The sequence below is a fragment of the Papilio machaon genome, chromosome 23 (assembly GCF_912999745.1).
Source record: "Papilio machaon chromosome 23, ilPapMach1.1, whole genome shotgun sequence".
NCBI classification, from domain to species: Eukaryota; Metazoa; Arthropoda; class Insecta; order Lepidoptera; family Papilionidae; genus Papilio; species Papilio machaon.
This window is the reverse complement of record NC_060008.1, coordinates 4,053,930-4,073,300: the sequence shown is the minus strand read 5'-3', so window position 1 is coordinate 4,073,300 and position 19,371 is coordinate 4,053,930. Positions and strand designations below refer to the sequence as shown.

General features: G+C 33.3%; 2 protein-coding genes and 1 non-coding gene across 6 annotated transcripts in view; 2 read left to right on the top strand and 1 right to left on the bottom strand.

Moving 5' to 3' along the window:
* Window positions 1-320: 320 nt before the first annotated feature.
* Window positions 321-11,342, bottom strand: LOC106716751 (pyrroline-5-carboxylate reductase). Of its 2 annotated transcripts, none has more exons than XM_014510337.2 (7): window positions 11,166-11,342; window positions 4,487-4,570; window positions 4,245-4,315; window positions 3,918-4,100; window positions 1,160-1,372; window positions 633-834; window positions 321-438 (listed from the first exon to the last, which is right to left on the bottom strand). In XM_014510337.2, exons 1-7 carry the CDS (start codon window positions 11,173-11,175, stop codon window positions 359-361), a joined length of 843 nt encoding a protein of 280 aa, XP_014365823.1. In that variant the 5' UTR covers window positions 11,176-11,342; the 3' UTR covers window positions 321-358. The 2 variants fall into 2 exon arrangements, with proteins under 2 accessions (XP_014365823.1, XP_045539665.1); XM_045683709.1 differs by lacking the exon at window positions 11,166-11,342 and adding an exon at window positions 7,932-8,088.
* Window positions 11,343-12,646: 1,304 nt separating this feature from the next.
* Window positions 12,647-12,718, top strand: Trnad-guc. The gene has a single exon. It is a non-coding gene; the product is annotated as a tRNA-Asp (tRNA).
* A 524-nt stretch (window positions 12,719-13,242) lies between these two features.
* LOC106707539 (ankyrin-3) overlaps window positions 13,243-19,371 on the top strand; it is a 116,260-nt gene continuing 110,131 nt past the window's right edge. For all 3 annotated transcript variants that reach the window (XM_045683653.1, XM_045683655.1, XM_045683654.1), the window contains exon 1: window positions 13,243-13,500. In XM_045683653.1, coding sequence (XP_045539609.1) covers window positions 13,405-13,500 — 96 coding nt within the window. In that variant the 5' untranslated portion in view covers window positions 13,243-13,404. The remainder of the gene's footprint in view (window positions 13,501-19,371) is intronic.

The following is a 19,371-nucleotide window of genomic DNA, read 5'->3' as shown; positions in this document are numbered from 1 at the left end:
GAATTACCCGATTATCAGAGTCCATTTACTTTTTTTTTATAATAAGGGCAAACGATCAGTGGGCCTTTGTGGATTAGAGGAACCGCTGATACATTGCCGTCCGCTCAGAAGAGGCATGTTCGTTTCTTGAAGGACTCTAAGTCGTAACGGTTTTCCGTTTTATTCAAAACTTATTCAGATTATACTTTTTCATTTATGATAATCCAGGCGCATATTTAAGTGATCTGACAATTCATCTCAGATTTTTTACTTTTTAATTATATTTATTGCGCATAGGGTACACGGTATAAGGAAATGAGAAGTGGTAAGTTTTATTTTTTACTTGTTTTATTAATTAACAAATAATCTTTCCTTAAATCTAATTATTGAGTTGTTGATTCACCACTTTACATCTGTTTGTCGCTGCCATTACCGCACCAATTACAGCAGATCGGAATCCTGCAAAGATGGAGGTGATTTAAATTCTTAAATATAAGAAAAATAATAATACAGCAAGTTGTTGTAAGACACAAAAGTAAATTAACAAATATTAACTAGCGAACAGTTCAGTTTAGCGTTTAAGTTCCCAGTATTAACAGTTCTACCCAACAATTCACTCGTTTTTAGTAATTATTCAAATTGACAAAACAAACCGTTTTGTTCAAGATGATATGTCCCTTCCGCAGTTGATCCCCCTGGACTTGTGACGTTGTCCTTCATAGCGGCAGGGTGTCCGCCAGTACGAAGCATAGCCGCCGCACCCAGTGTCGTCTGAGCGGCCAGTCTCAGTGCCAGATCACGGGGCAACCCGCAACGCACACCGCCGTCTGCTAGAGATTCTATTAGCATGTATACCTGGAGCAAAGTTTTTCTTTACCTTTCTGTTATGAAGCTTTTATCACATTTATTTTTGGTAGTTAAAAAGAATTTGTTGATGATTTCCAACAGGTTACTACACAATTCCATTAAGTCATTTTAATAATGCAAATCAAGACCAGAATTGGATTTAAAAATTATAAATTCGCCGATGGACCTCTTCAATTTATTTAACACTGTACATTGATTATTTTTAATGATTTTGTATCCAAAGTTTTATAAGAGGTAGTGGTTCTTTATCTTCTCTTTTGTTTCGATAAAAAAATTAATGCATTTATTGATAGTTTTCGAAAAAAATACTTACATAAGCTGGTCCACTGCCACTCAATGCCGTGACAGCATCCATCTGGTACTCTGGCACTTCATCACAGGTGCCGACAGCGCGGAACAGCTTCGCGGTCAGTTGGGCATCGTCAGCAGTCGCCCTGGAACCCCGGCTCAGCGCCGCCGCGCCTTCCTTGACTAGCGCCGGAGTGTTTGGCATTACTCGGATTACACGGGCTTCTGATGGCAATGTCTGGAATACATTATTCTAGTTATTAGACGTTTTCAAAGGAAACAGGGATGTAAGTAATTCATACTAATGAAGTTAAAAATACCAAACAAAATCCAACAATATAACCTTGTAACGGCGGGCAAAAAATATAATTTATTTTTTCTGATGTTAGTGCTGCACAATTGTGCAAGCACACAATTGCGAAACAAGCAACTGCTTACCTTTTTCCTAATTTCTATTACATTTTTATAGTAATCGTGTTAATCGTACTTTGTTACAATCAAAGTACAAAGTTTTTAAAGTGTTACAAAAAACCTGACGGAAAACATATTTCATAACCACTGAATTCGATTCACATATATTTGTAGTTCGAATCGATATATTCACATTGATAACATTTAACGTTAAACATTCAAACATTTATTAAGCTAAAATTGATAAATAACAAATGTGCCCACCTATAAACTTAATTTTTTACTTGTACGAACCTTTGCACGTCTTTCCAGTCCGTTTCTAGGTGTCTATTAAAATGTCACGAAACTTGAAAAATAATTTTTGATACTGGTCGCCACCGTAAAATATCACTAAATGTTTCAATAAGAACTATTTTTGGGAAATTACCGCGACATTTATGGTTATGAACCTCTATCATGGCAGCACTGTAATTTTAAGTTGTGTCTGGGTGTTTTTCACAAAAAATGACCCTAGCAAAATCGGACTGTCCCACAACTTTAACCATTTTTATTTTTACTTTCTTATATAGAACATGTAAAAGTGAAATTTCATATGACCTAGGTAAATGTTTTAAAATAGAATGAAATTATAAAGGGTCATAAAAAGCGGATATTTATTTTTATATTAAAAAAAAAGCAAAATAGGAGATGAAGATTTCGTGTGTCCCACAGTACTCTCGGAGACTTCAAATACATCTCATTTGTAGAATATTGGTCTTTGAGTATGTTTAAGTGTTTGAACATAGTCTCTGTATGTCTTAAAGTGTATTTTCAAGTTTATATGTGATAAACTTATGGTTATTTTAAAAATATAACTATTTTAATACTGTCCTACGAAAACCTTAGTACCGGAAAATCCTGTTTCGTCACGGTGAATTTGATATTTTACATAAGACTAAATCTACTAATTTGTGTATTTTCTTCCTTCCTGGCAAAATTGTGATAGTTTTTTGATACCGTCATTGTTGTTTTTAACGTCAGTTGGAACAAAAACTGAGACGAAAGTGTTGGTGTCTTCGGCGTCCAGAAAAAGTTTTCTGGATAGTGACAGTATTTAAAAGGTAAATAAACTCGTATTCTTTACTTTATCATATTGCTTATAAAACATAAACTAACCTTTATTAGATTAATAAAGCTAAAAACAAGTTAATTTAACAAAATGTTAGTTATATTTAATTTTAAAACTTTCGTGGGATGTAAACGTCACCTCCTGTGCGTCACGTGACATACTATCGGAACAAAATCGTGACGAACTTGAATTGTAAAGCTTAGTATACCGTGAAATATTTTAAAATTTTAATTTAATTATTAATTAAAATTTTTAGTTTTATTTCAATTAAAATACAGAAATTACATAGGATGTTAGAAACTAGTCGCAAACGATATTACCGCGAAAAACTTCTGCATGAAAGAAAGAATCGTGAAATAGAGAAAGAGAGGTTTATTGCATCTATTGATTAAAGTAATTGTGATAATTATCTCGTAAGTAAAAATTTAAAATAATCACCTTAATAATATAAGTTATATGTCATCTCAAATTGATAATTCTATGTCTTTTAATACTTTTATGTGTAATAAAAAAGTTTAATGCAGTTAAAACTTTACTGTACTAACTTCTTTGTGATTGTGTTTTTAAACGCGTTGGTGTGGACACTGCTCAAATTATTCCTATTCGTAACGCACTTGTCGTAATAGTCACTGTCCCATATTCTGAATAGTACAAAAATGGTTTTTTAAATATCTATTTTTCATTTTATAGTGTTTATTTAGTAATTGGCAGTATTTTATTATAGCCAAAAATTCCTCAATTTGCTCAATTTTTAAATTTGTTACACGTATCATTAGTAAAGACAACATTTCAAGTGCCATTTGTCAAAGAAGTGACGAACATGAAACTATTTCCCTGATTGTTTATTAATGTGATAGAAATATGCTACCTTATTGATGTTTATGGAAAGATTTTAAGTATATCTATAAGGTAATATACTTTGATTTTCTTTCAATGCCTGGTCGTTTTATATCTGATTCATTATATTTTGTGACGCACAGGAATACTTTGCATCATATGCTGAGAGAAAAACTTGAATATTTCTTATATTTATGGTTTTATATTAATTTAAATAGCATATTTAGCTAGTTAATAATGTATTGTTTCATACCAGGGACAATATGAACAATTTCATGTACAACCAAAATTATTTTTCCTGATCGTCACAGGGTCAATTTTTCTGAAAAACACCCGTCTACGTCCAGTAATGTCAAGCTATGTCTTAATGTTTTTATTATATTGAAAATAAAATTAAAGTTTGTACTGAGTAACTTAGATTATTAACCTTTTCAATTGTAGTTGTCGAAACGCCCATGGCTACGGATATGAACAGTTTGTTTTTCGAAGCTGGTAAATCTTTTATCTCCCGAAGCGCTGGTACCACGACGTCAGGCTTCACAGAAACTATCACAACTTCTGACCGCTCCACGACAGGCTTATTTTCAAAGAAAGCTGTTGCTCCTAAACCCTAGAATTAACGTATTTTTAGAATAATTTGTACCTGAAAAAGCTGTTAGTTTGAGCCTGCTTGTAGCACGTTGAATGAATTAAACAGGATGTGCGGTGATTTTGTCGTAATTAAATAATACGAAATAAAAAGAATTTGTTTTACCTTAAATGCATCAGCACTGGTCGTGTCTGAAGGATGACAACTGGCTGAGATTTCATCTGGTTTCGCCAGACCTGGAAACGTGAGTAAAGAAGTTTTTTATTTTGATATAACATAATAGGTAAAAGTTGACACCTTGGGCAGGGGAGTACTATTGTTCCTCACGTGACAAATGGAATGCCGGGTACTATACACTCATAAATTCTGATCGTAGTTAATTTCTGTTGAGAATGAGATTAACATACCTGCAGATATGAAGCCATTAGCCAACGCGAACGCTAATCTGCCGCCTCCGATAAATCCGATCTTCATTGCTTCGCTTAATGTTACTGTAAATAAGAAATATTCGATCGTAAATATCTTCGCTTGAGTGAGTTTCTTCAATATACAATAACTATACGATTATAATTTGAGTTAAATAGTTCTACATAGTGTCGTTTTTTATGACGAAAGATTAATGAAATCGGATATGTACAAACGTACCTCTGCAGTTAACTTATTACAAAACAAATAAATCATAAAGTATATTAATAGCATAGATAATGAAGATGACAGTTTACAGACATTTTACAGTAAAAACAATAACTCAAGTGTATCCAAGTACGTGTTTAATGTTTTTAAATAATTATAATGTTTAACCATCTTCTTCTTCTTGAAGTGCCTCTTCGACTAGCGAAGGTTGGCGATCAGTTCTCCATATTTTCTTTTGTCCCTTGCGAGGCGAAATAGTTGGGCGGCACTCGTAACCCCTGTCCACTCTCGGATGTTGCGCAACCAGGATTTTTTTCTGCGACCAACACTCCTTTTACCGGGAACTTTTCCCATCAAGATGAGTTGGAGGAGTTCGTATCTGTCGTGCCTGAACACGTGACCGAGGTAAGATACTTTTCTCATCTTGATGGTCTGCAAAAGTTCCCGTTTCTGATTAACCCGTCGCAGAACCTCTTCGTTTGATACTTTCTGAGTCCAGCTTATGGCCAACATCCGTCTATAGGCCCACATCTCGAACGCTTCAATACGTTTCCTGAGGTCTTCTTTTATAGTCCAAGCCTCGCATCCGTAAAGAAGGATGGGCCAGATGTAACACTTTAGGAGTCGAATGCGCAAAGATATTTTAAGGCTGCGAGAGCAGAAAATTTTACGCATTTTTTCAAATGCATTGCGTGCTATTTCAATACGGGTCTTGACTTCTTGATCGCTGTTCTAAGTTTCGTTTAACCACGTACCCAAATATTTGTATTTGCGCACCCTCTCCAACTTTTGGCCCGCTATATATATGCAGTCGTCAATCACTTCTTGTCTAGATACAACCATGAGCTTCGTTTTCGCAACGTTCATTTTAAGACCCGCTTTTTCACTGCACACATTTACCCGGTCAACTATTTTCTGCAGATCTTGAAGGGAGGATGCTATAAGTACTGTGTCGTCGGCGTATCTGAGATTGTTAATGTTGCGTCCATTAATTTTTATTCCACAGTCCAAATCATGCAGTGCCTCTGACATTATTGCCTCCGAGTACAAATTAAACAGCATTGGTGACAAAATGCAGCCCTGTCGAACACCTCTCTTAATAACAATATCTTCCGTTATTTCATTTTCGACTCGGACATTGGCTCGTTGATTCCAGTATAGGTTCTGTATTATTCGGATATCCTTACCGTCCAACCCAATGTCATGTAAAAGTGCAATAAGGCGATCGTGCAACACTCTGTCAAAAGCTTTTTCGTAATCGATAAAACATAGAAAAACATCTTGTTGCATGTCTCTGCACTTCTGTACTAGAACCTGTATTGCGAAGAGGGCCTCTCTGGTACCTACGCCTGCTCGAAAACCAAACTGACTATCTGCAAGTTGTTCGTCGCACTTAGTTCTTATCCGTGTATGAATAATACTGAGGAATAACTTTAGCACGTGGCTCATGAGACTTATGGTTCTGAAGTCTTCGCATCTCCTTGCGTTCGCTTTCTTTGGAAGAGTGACGAACGTTGACTTCAACCAATCTTGAGGCATCTCACCGGAATCGTATACAGAATTCATGAAGTTAACGAGAACTTCGATGTTCTGTTCTTCGATCAACTTCAATATGTCAATATTGATATTGTCAGATCCTGGTGTTTTTCCATGTTTGGCTTTACACAAAGCTTTCATTACCTCATCCGGTAAAATGGAGTATCCCTCAGTGGTTACGTACGGTAAATCTTCACTTCGGTCATTGTCAGAGAACAAAGATGCAATATACTGTTCCCATTGATGTTTCTTCTTTGATAGGTCTAGAATTGGGACTAGATTTTCGTCCACCAATTGACTTGTGGGGGGTTTATAGCCTGTGAGTGTTTTAATTTCTTTGTGTAGGTTGAATGCATCGTGCTTGTTATACAGGTTTTCAAGACACTCACATTTACGTCGGAACCAAGTATCACGAGCAAAACGAGCTTCTCTACGTACTATCTTGTGTAGTTCTTGATATTTTACAGCATTCGTATGTTTGTAAAGCCGTCGTTCTTCCATGAGTTGGTAGATTTTTTCTGTCATCCAAACTTGTTTAGGTATCCAGTCGCGCTTCAAAAATTTTTTATTAATATCCAGAACTTTAGCTTTCAATGAGTTCCAAGTTGTATCGGGTCCATAGCTTACCACTGATTGTGCCTCTATTGCCCATTTGTTTATTTCTACCGCTACTTTGGCTTTGGTATTTATGTCGCGGAGTTTTGTTATGTCTGCTCTGTTGTAAATGTCTTTCTTCTTAACTTTCTTTAGGGTGCATGATATTGTGGCGACGACTGGGTTGTGATCCGATCCAACATCAGCTCCTGGGTAAGTTTTTGCATTTTTGATGCAGTTTTTAAAACGATTATTTATACTTATGTAGTCAATCTGATTTCGAATTATTTGTTCCGAATTATGTCGAGGTGAAGTCCAGGTATATAACCGTCGAGGGGGCAATTGAAAAAAGGTGTTCATTATGACAAGGTCGTTTTCCTGGCAAAATTGAACAAAAGTATCACCTCTTTCATTCCTTGTACCTAAACCAAATTTTCCTGTAACACCTGGTACCTCCACATTTCCTACCTTGGCATTCATGTCGCCTATCAATAGGTTGATTTCGTGCCTTTTTGTCAGTCTAAGCAGGTGTTCGACTTCGCTGTAAAAACTTTGCATATCTTGATCTGTCCCATCAATAGTAGGTGCATACACCTGGATAATGTTTATATTTCTGGGTTTGGCTTGTATTTGAAACATCATGGTACGGTTTGAGTTAGGCAGAAAGCTGTAAGTGTTATTCAATCTTTTTGTGTTTATGATTACTCCTACCCCATATTTATTAGAGGTGTCATTAGTGCCAGAGTAATACATGACGTGTTCTCCATCTATCTGATGTTTACCGCTTCCAATCCATCTCACATCACTTATACCTAGTATGTCAATTTTTAACCGTTTCATTTCTTTGCATACGTTATAAGCTTTTTCTGGACTTTTCAAACTTCTTACATTCCATGTTCCTAACTTTATTGTTTTTTCGGTTCTGCGCCTGGGGATTCTTCGCACCCCTGTCCCATTTAAGGGACGCCAGGAACTCGGGGCCATTTCTTTCTTTGACTTCTCCATGTTTAACCATATTAAATATAAATCAAACATCATGTGTGTTCTTAGGTAATGCTCGTCTAAAAATAAATCAAATATGACACTCACGTAAGAAAGATCAAATTAGCAGCTCACGCTGTTCCACTTTGAAAGCTGAACAACGACTGACGACAGGGGTCGTATGTTATCAGTGATATTGTTATCTAACTCTGGTTGTAACAATTATATCTTGAGCGTCATCCTAAGATCAATATTTTCATATACAAAACGAGCCTTCGAGGTTATCTTGTAACCGACACGTTTCGATTTCGATTTTCGAAGGGTTTTTTTCAAAAATTTGTGAAAATTCGCCTGCGTTTTAAAAGAAACATTTTGAGGTTTTTAATTTAAACGAAATAAACTGTAATGTTATCCATAAAACTTTCTTATTTTAGAATACAGAACACATCGCAAAAAATTTAGCAATGAAAAATAAAGATTTGGTCAATGACACTTGTACTCGTTCTTGCTTTTTATCAATTCATCTCTCACGTATACTGTATGAATTTTCTGGCAATAAAATATATGACATTTGGGGGAAAAAGCCGAATTGAATGATAACTCACTCGTCAAAATTGGTTCAGTCGTTTAGGCTCTGGGCCGTCACAATCAAATTTACATAAATACAAACTACATAAAAAAACAAAAAAATTACAAATACATAAAAATAAACTTACATAAGCGTGATAAACATTTCAAAGTCTTTGTCTGTCGGGTAAAAACTCTGATATCGATATAATCAATGATGGTTTGACCTCATTTAAAAATAAATTATACAAATTAATAATAATGTACTATAGTTAGTAAGAATTATACATGTGCCTAATGTAATTTGTACATGCCTTTAATTGGTATACATATTATCCAAAATGTATCAGTGAAATTTTATTATGTTTCCATTTAATATATATGCTGTTGGCGTAATTAAATAAATAAATAATTATAACAGAGTCGACGCCATAAAATATTTCGTGCGTATATATAAAATAATGCCTACACAAATGGTGGATGAACTTACTAAAGTACGTGTTATTAATATTTACAAAGAGTTGAAATGGAAAAAAACCAGTATAATGACAACATTCATATCTCTAAACCACACATATCTTAAGATACTTGCAAATGAAAATGTGTTTAATTTTACGGGAAGGAAGCTCTCGCGACCGTTACTGTTACGGTATAAACATAGATAGCAATTGCTGTGAACAAAATTCAATAATAGTAAATAAATTGGTAAATTTAGTTTCTTTCTGTGTTCACTATAAAATAAATCAGAAAATCAGTTTGTTAACGCCTATAACACTAAAACAGCAAAAATACTATCATGAGTAATTTTGAATTAATTCAAGTTTGCTGTTTAGAAATATGAAGGAAACGTATTTTCATGACGTCGTTATTAAAACAGATCATATCAGACCTTAGATTATATATTTTGTTATAATAAATACTTATATGACCTTAGTATCACACTAACGGCTTTTGCTTTAAACTTTACGAAATTCAAATGTAAACTACAAAAATGTCTTAGAAACATCGGGTGGGATTCGCTGTAAAGTTCAATCCTGTTTTTTTACCTAATATGTAAATTAAGTATTAGTTGCCTCGTCAATTGCAGTATTTACTAGCTGTAATTGCAACTCGTGACGCTGGCTGCTTCATTGCTGTCAGCCTTGTGGACAATTTGCTTCGTAACGAGTGTTAATAAATGGAGCATAAGTATTTGTTGACCGCTTTAGTATTCGTTTGTTTCAATATTATAACATCGCAAAGTTTGAACCATAAAAACTGAAAAGTACTTTGTGTGAGAAATAATAAAAATAGGATCTATTTCTCGCACAATAATAGATTTTTTTGCGATTGTTACTTTAAAACAGATTAAACATGCTATAAAATAAATTTTCATGAAATTGTGACTTCTATGAATAATTCAAAATTTGCGCGTCTAACGGCTTAATGTCTGATTGTCGCGTTTTACGCATTTTGTGAAAATAAAAAAAAAATAAGTAAGGAAAACAATCCATATCGTGATCGTATATAAGTTTGTTAGTCATTTATGTAACATGCAATAACAAATATAACAACAAACTAGTATTGATAAATGCAATAAATAAATAATCTTTTGCACACATATTGAATACTTATTTAAATTAATGCATAATGTAATTTATAAACAACTTTGTGGACATTATGACCAAAGTCCATACCTTCTAGACCTCGTAAATAAACTGAGATTATATTATACAACCTCCCGTTTCTCTTAATAATCTATATACAGTAAATAAAATTGGAGTGATTTTTCGCGAACATGATGTTATCCGTGTACCTTATGAAGAAAATCCATTTTTTAATTTTTATCTCTGTTTCCGCAAAAATCGCATTTGTTTCGGGTAATCTCCGAAACAGCTGGAACGATTTTCACGGGACTTTTACTGGAAAGTAGCTGATGGATGTGGGAATTATAATCTAGTTTTTGTTTTAATTATCCGCTGGCGAAGTCGCGTATTAATAAAGCAATGTAACTATTTACAGCTAGTATATTAATGTGTTACAATAAAATTTAAATTCAGTAACTAAGAAAAACAACTTTGTTACTTATTGTTTAATCATTTTTTAAATATTTGCAACTGATAACAACGTAAATATGACGTATTAACTTTGACCAAACAGAGGTAAATAAAGTTAAATAAAAATGTATGACGTATACAAAATACAAACATCGCAATATAAATAAAAAAAACAGCAGTTCTTTACGTAATGACAGTACTTTCACATTAATTAATATTATTAGAAAAATAAAATTGTAACAAAACATGATTAGAAAATATTATGGACTCATCTCAGACAGGTTCAAGCAGTCGCCTTTGGCTAAACAGCAGTTGATATTGGCACGGATCATACAACCATAGTTTGTAGTCGGTACCGACTGAAGTAGTCCGTGTATGGGGATTTTTAGTTGCACCGAAACTTTACTATATACTTTAACGACAACGCAAAATACCTTCCACAGTTTGTTATTTGTATTGTTTTAAATAGCATTATAACATTGGTATATATCACCTTTGATTATTACAAAATTCATATTATTTTTGCGGTGTATCTGTTGCTTTTATTTAGATAACAGATAGATAGATAACACAAGTTTAACTTTGTACTTAAACACAAATCGATTACTTTTTACGATTATTTATAAATATACAATATTTTACTAAAAATTAAAACACTGAAAATTTACTAATTACGTTAACTTTTTAGGAGAACAAAATATGTCCTAATTTTTTATTAATGTACAACTTCGATACTCACGTTTAATCATATTGATTATTGTTAAGATGACATAAACACATACGACTGAATTAAATTATTGTAATTAAACAATTACAAGTCACAATTTAAAACAATATAAATATTTATAACACAAATTAGCTGTACATTTCCACAGTATCCAATGTCCTGTTATCAACTGAACTGTATTCACCTCGACTGTACAATACAGTGGACGTCTGTCATAGGTACAGTCAGGGGAAAAAGCCAATGACGTATCATGTCGGTTGTTTATGTACTTTGTTAAACATTATTCGTTTGAAAAACCTCAAAACATTATGCATCGGACGTGAACCGTTAAATCGTATGTTTTCTATAACTGAAAAAAAATTGATGATTTTGTTACTTATCTTCGACTCCTCAGAGTCCTAAAATTTCACTAGGTACTTCATTAGAACGTTGACAATTCAATTTACTTGATTAGTTTTGAATTAAAACAGAAATTGCATTTGTTTTTGCTAATGTTTTTATTCTGATTTTTCTAAACGCTATTTTTGCTATATCAAGCCGCTTGCTCCTTTGCCGTACTACTAGCTGACGCCTGCGACTCCGTCCACGCGGTATTAAACAAATAATAATTTGTAGACTACATGTCTTCTAGACTATGTTCTATCTATACCAAATTTCAGGGAGATTCATGCAGTCGTTCTGGAGATACCTTGTAACGAATATCCATTTAATTATTAGAAAGATATAAAAAAATCGATCAAAAACAATCTTTCGATCCTGATTGTACAGATAATGTTTTATTTGTCTAAAGCGTGTGTTATCATTCCAGCACGTGGGCCGGACTCGGACCCGATGTTTGAACATTCCTAATGGCCACTGTCATTTATATTATCAATTAAAGTTCGTATTTCGTACGAGTTCGTACTGTTCTATCTTAGTTCTCACGCAGTGCTGTTGATTAGTGTACTAAGCAAACAAAAGAAGACACAAAGTAATTCTAAAAGTCGATGGCACACAAAAAACTTGATTTTCCAGGATTAGATATCAATAGGAATGTTCTTGAATTAACACTATATTCCATTCAGAATCTTGGGATTGAAACTAGATTAGTATAAATAAAAAATATTACGGAAATATAAAGGGCTTGTTTAACACAATACGAAAGATACAAATAGTAGTATAATATAATAATAGATACAAATAATAGTAATTTTGCTCAAAAAACTTGTTAAGACCTTACTAGTTGGCATAAATAAATATGCATCGCAAAAAAATTAAAACTGTGGTAGAACAGTGTGAAAAAGTAAGCTTAGTATTTTTTAGACATCCTAATAAATAAAATAACACAGTCTTCGTATTTTCCTTCCTTGACCACATTACACAGCATCGTAAAGGCAGGGTTTAATATAATGACTAAAATATTTTCCTATGTATACATGTAATAGTTAATTATATATTTGATTGTTTGACGCCATATTTTTTTACAAAAACTCATTTTCGAAGTGTTAATTAAATCCTCGGTAGTATAGTGGTAAGTATCCCCGCCTGTCACGCGGGAGACCGGGGTTCGATTCCCCGCCGGGGAGGCTTTTTGTTGGAACGAAATCACTTATTTTTCCTCACTCCACTTTTTGAATCAATTTATTTGAGTGTCTATAAATTCATAACATATAGTTTGTCAAAAAAGATTTGGCAATTTTGCTTTTGCCGCTTCTTGTTTTCCGCACCAAGACAAAGAATTGAGTAAAGCAGCTCCATCTACATTCCATAAGACATACATTAACTAGACCCTGATGTTGCCCGTAGTGTTTTGTTTTTCGTTTAGGTCTCTCATAATACAAAAGTTAACAAATACAAGTTAATTTCAAAAATAAAGTGTCGAGTTTTATGGTTTGTTTCACAAAAAGTAAAAGCTAATTTGACTATTTTACACGTTTTTCGTTGGCAACTATAGACTACTCTTTTCTTTTCCTTTAAAAAAATCTACCATTAGAAATATTTTTGAGTGGTAAGTTTTAGAGAAACATTGTTCATGGTAGTTTATACTGCTTGTGGCAACACTGTTCACAAGTCACAATGTGCTTTTTCTTTTTTTCTCATTCGCGCTCGATGCGTTGTCGGCGGTGATGTGATAAGTTGTGTCGGATGCTTGTCTATGGGAGTAATCGCTTGCGTTTTTCGAGTATCTTAAAGTGGTTAAATATTTTATTTCCAGTGAATAATAAAAATTATTAAATTAACGAATGACAGTGAATAAAGTAATTGCTTAAATATGGCGTTGGAGGGTGTGAAAAGTGAAAAAAGTGAGGAAAACAATGCTAACGGGCCGGACGGCAAGGCGAATGGGATTGAAAACAAGAGTAAACAGGTACTGATTGCCATCAAAATTTTGCACAGACTACAATAAAAAGTTCATTTTATTTTTATAAATATTCCATAAACGTTTCATATTCGAAACCATGACTAATTTTTATTATTATTTTAAATACTTTCAGCGTTTTTCGTAAATGCCCGCTATATTTTCGAGTAGTTGTTGTGCTGATAGGTATGTTTTCCTTTACGTCTACACTGCGAAACTAAGACAAGGTGTCATTGTACAATATGACCTATTTCAGTTGCCGCGCGTGTAAGGATTAAGCTTCTAGAATTGAGATTTACTTTTTTTAGGTCGAGTATTTTGTCGTTTTTATGACTAACGATAAAAATGTTGCTGAAAATAAAATTCTCGTCTGTTTGAAAATATTGCATTTATCGTTTGTATTCAAACTTTGATAGATTGTTCTTATCGGAAATCATGCTTAAAAGCTATCAAAAAAGTCTAATTTTCATATGTCACACAATTTTATGAACACAAAGTTTTTAAAATGAACATCTTACAAATAATTAAAATATCGACACCTTTTTTTGTGGTACATATAATACAAATCTTTTCAGTTTAAGTAAGTAAATAAAAATTAATGTTTTTCATGATAGAGACAACTCTAGAAATATTTTGCAGACTCGTGTTACAAGGTCATTTTAATTGCTTTCATCTAGGGAAAGATAATTAACATTAGAGACACACTAGCTGTTGCCCCCGACTCCGTCCGCGCGGAATTAAAAAAAAAAACTTAATATTGAACCTATGTGCTCTTCCAGACTATGTTCTATATATATGCCAAATTTTATTAAGATCCTTGCAGCTATTCCGGAGACACCTTGTGACAAACATTCATCCTTACATCCTTCAAGAAATTTGCATTTATAATAGAAGTAAGATTTAATTTTTATATTATACAAGAATATTAAATTAAGTAATGTCAATAAAATCATCAAGTTATGGCTTGTTTGAGGATTATGATCCTTAGCTATGAAATCTTGTTTGAATTATTTCAGTCAACTCTTGTTGTAATTAGTATATAAATAGCAATATTAAAAAAACTAGTTGATAGCATTGGCTGAATTTTAGTCTATCAAATCATTTATGACTAAAAAAGGTTTTTAACTCTTTCCTTGCATGTTTGGGCCGGAGTTTGCATGTTAAGAAGTTATTAGACAACCATATCAAACTATGTCTACTCTACTTAGTCTTCTGTTATGCAATAATGTTGCCATAATTATTGTAAATGTATATTAATTACACAGGACAACAAAATCAAACTTTTTTTTTGTTGCATTAAGTTTTTCTACTGTTGTTTACTAATTTGGGTGCGCTGATTTCAAATCTATTCTCAGATTTTTTGTAGCAGCTCTAGTTAGTGAGATACAGGTACCGTCTTAAATTTACATAAGTAGTCGGTTGTTTCTATCTATAGCGGTGTAACTTAACTAGTTCCTTTATAAATTTCATTATGTCTTCCTCAAGAAGGACGTGTTTAATAATCCTGATTGTTTTTGTGTTATTTGTGGAGAATATTTGTTCCAAAAATTTCGTTTAAATGTGTCGGACTTTGTGAAAAAGGCATACTTAGACTACTTTTGGTTTCCATTGCCGTCAAACGCCAAACCTTGGATACCAAGTTTGGTATGCAAAAGTTGTGTTGAATCTTTGCGACTGTGGGGAAACAAAAAAAGACCCACTTTTAAGTACAAAGCTCCTATGATTTGGCGTGAACCATCCAACCATCATGATGACTGTTATTTCTGTTTAACGAAAATCATAGGAATAAACCACAAAAATTGCTCTAAGTGGATATATCCAAACTTAAAATCTGCCATACGTCAGTCTGGCAGTCAGTCTTGAGTATTAGTGACACATCAACATCACAGCATGCATATAAAACTGGGGTTGATAAAACAGTTCGTAAAAGCTCTTAACAAAGATGGCGAATGTTTCAAATACATTGAAAGTGTTTCCAAAATTGAGTAGTGAGAAAATCAAAGGTGGTATTTTCGATGGCCCACAAATCAGGAAGTTGATAGATGATAAAAAATTTATCAACCATATGACAGCTGTCGAGAAATGTGGATGGGAAGAGTTTGCTTGGGTAGTGAGAAAATTTTTGGGCAATAGGATTTCTGACGGCTACATTCAGCACGTTTAACAGTTGCTGATACACTTCCAGCGGCTTGGATGCAACACGAGTATCAAGCTTCACTACCTTCACAGCCATCTTGACTATTTTCCTGAAAATCTCGGTGACCTGAGCGAGGAACAAGGAGAGCGCTTTCACAAGGATATTCGCACTATGGAGGAGTGATATCAGGGGTACTGGAATGAACATATGATGGCTGATTATTGTTGGAGCATCCAAAATAGTACTCCTAATACATCTCACTCTAGAAAATCCAAAAAAAGGAAATTTTGTTCTGAATAACTATATTTAATAAATTTTTTATACTTAAACTATATGCATTTTCAAGGAAAAACCCTGTCACTTCGTAACTCCAAAACTAGAGCTGCTTCATAAAAACGGCATATATTTTTGAAATCAGCGTGGAAAAACTATTCAGATTCACGTAAAAAATCTCATGCAACAGACATGCTGTAATCCAGTGTTATAAATGCAGTCTATGTATGTTTTTATGTAAAACTATGCCTTTATATATATTATCAGCAGTTGTCTATGATTTCATCTGCGCAGAATTAAAATAAATCTGAGAATTAAAAAAAAGTGTGACTTTCCAACAGTGAAAGAATTTTTCAATTCAGTTTAGTAGTTTTGGAGTCTGTTCAAAGCAAACAAACAATCAAATCTTTTTATAATGTTAGCATAGAATATCCTTTCCTAATAAATATAGGGAAATGGAAATAATTATCTATTCTTAAAAACCTTAAAAGAAATATCCTATCTAATACTCTCTCTGTTCCATTTTAGGTAATGAAATTATAATCACTAGCTGTCACACGCTACTCCGTTCGCGTGGAATTAAAAAAAACGTAATAAATAGCCTATGTGTTCTTCCAGACTATGCTCTACCTCAATGTCAAATATCGAGATACATGCAGCCGTTCTGAAAATACCTTCAAACAAACATCCATTTAAACTTTCGAATTTATAATATTAATATGATTGTGCTTTTAGGCTTAAATCTATATTCATTTGTTCAAAATAATTGCAGATCGTGGCAACATTGCGGTAGCGCGCATGGCCGCTTATCCAATGATAAGGATAAGATAAATTATTCAAATATACAATGTTGGTGCTACTATCATAATAAAAAAAATGTTAGGAGGTTTTCAGTAATGTTAAGGTAATATGTGTTAAATGTTGAAAGCGCAAAGTATCCAATTAAGGACGTTTTCTAATAATAATGAATATACAGTCAAAACCGTTTATGGCGACATCGTTTAGAACAACATACCGGTTAAATTGACCAAAATCAAAGGTCCTGGCTGAATGTTATATACATATCTTTCCTATTAATACCTGTCACCGGTTGTTACAACTATCGGTTTTTACGACTCAATATGAGTAGTCCCTTCGATGTCGTTATAACAGATTTTGACTGTACTAACAATCATATTGTGACCGTATAAATTGCAGTATTATTACGTAATTTTCATCTAGAATTTAGTCTTAATTAACTATTTGTGGAATTTTAAATCATATGTTTTTTTCTAAAGGCAGTTGTAAATCTCTAGATAGGAATGAAATGCGATATCTGATATTTAAATAACTGTGAATTAAATTTTTTTTCTAGTTGTTAAATTTCATTTACTTTAAATTACGGTTGTAAAAAAAGATATAGATTTACGCGGTATGAAACAACAACTAGTAAGTATGTGTTGTTGAATACAGCATTAAAAATGGTCAAGGTTGTATTAGAGCTTTTTTTATTACATTAAGCAAAGTAATTCGCGTACACACGGGCGCGGTCCACTTTGCGGTTTATTACTTGGAAAATCATTATGTTAGCCATTAGTGTTAGTGTTAGATGTGCTATCTTGTTTAAGTTATAAAACTCATGTTTTATTATTGAACAAGTACTTTATGTGAAAGTTTATAAAGTTTTAGAAATAAATAAATTTAAACTAAACCAAACTACTATCTATATCGCTAATTATCTAGTATGGTAGTGGTAGACACTAGCAATAACAATATCCATCAACAATTCCGCGTTTCATCTGATGTGTGTAGTGCCGGAGTCTTGATTTTAGTCCCCTTTCCCTTCTCAACCTTTTTTATAAGGGATGGGGTTTTAATAGAGGAGGGGTCGCATAGGAATAGTAAATATTAAAGGTAGGCATCGCGTCTGCAATTGCGGATGTTTATGCGCACCGAACGCTTCGTTATTCGGCGAATTCTGGTGGTCGCATACTCGTTTGCTACTTTGTAATAGAAAAAGAACGTGACAGCGGCACTGTCTATTGTATTTAATGCCGCTCTATAATATGTATTATATTTGAAACTGCTCTGTATTTGTGTAAACTAGCATAATCAATAAAGCTCAGAGACCCGGAGGCGGCGCTTGACCTCAAAGCGAGTGACGTAACATGTTCTCCTAAACTGACATCATTTTGTCCGGAGCTTCGTTATACAAAAACACCGATGTTCTAATCTATAAAACAACTGTTCAAAACTTGACATTAAACTAAATTAATGTTTTACCTAATTCAAGAGAACGGTGTGATAAACCGTTCAGTTTGAGTTTTGAACACGGACGCTTTATTGTATAATTGCAGTATTAGTTATCTATATATATAAAAGAAAGTCGTGTTAGTTACAATATTTATAACTCAAGATCGGTCGAACTGATTTAGCTGAAAATTGATGGGGAGGTAGCTTAGAACTAGGAGACGGACATAGGAACTTTTTTATCTTGTTTGCATTTTTTTCCGCGCAGACGAAGTCGCGGGTAAAAGCTAGTTTATGAAAATTGCATGTGTTCAGTATATCCAAATTAATAATACTCATGATATGACAATCTGAATGAACAAGAGTAAATGTATTTTTTTTACATCACTCTTCTACCATATTGAATAATATTTCCTTTTGATTATGTAGTCAACAATTTGTTCAAAGCAAGGACGTAAGTTGACGCGCGTTTCGAATGACAATTGACTTATTGACAACGTAACGGACTTGTTACTACAAAATACAAGCTGATCAATTGTCCGTTTGTTGATTATTTCATATATGTATGTATCATTTGTCTGTCTTGTTGATTGAACATTGTGATACGAAGAACATTGTTAATCGCTGTTTATTGTTGTTAAGTTAAGCACAATAAAATAAGGCTTATTAATTTTATAATTTGAATTGTTTCTTACTGTTAATGATTCTATCTATGACCTGCGTTACGCCTTGAGCTAAATTACTTTGGAAAAACAGAGTATGTTCTCAATATAACAGACACAATAACGACAATATTGTTGAAATAGAGAAACTGTTACTTTACTAATCGTAGCTTGCAAGAAAACCGAAAAAATATCTTGTAATCACTCGCATCCTCTTAGAAAAAAAAGCAGAGAACAGTATTATGTTGTGTTTTACCAGTGATCACTACAGTGAAAACTCATGGTAATATTCGATCGAGCTTTGAATTTTTAACTAATGTAATCCAGCATCTCCGAATTACGTATTTGAATTTCAAATAAGAATTTATCTACAATTGACTATTTATAATGCAAATAAATGTACATTAAAACGATCACAATAACTCGCACGATTAAAATGGAATCGATTTTAATTTTGAGTCGTGACCGTGCATTAATTGGTCGCTTTATTGACTTTCACCCTTCAATAGTCGATTATACACCCTATTATTATTCCTTCTTATTAATCGTCACGTAGGGTTGAACAGGGAAGGCATGGAG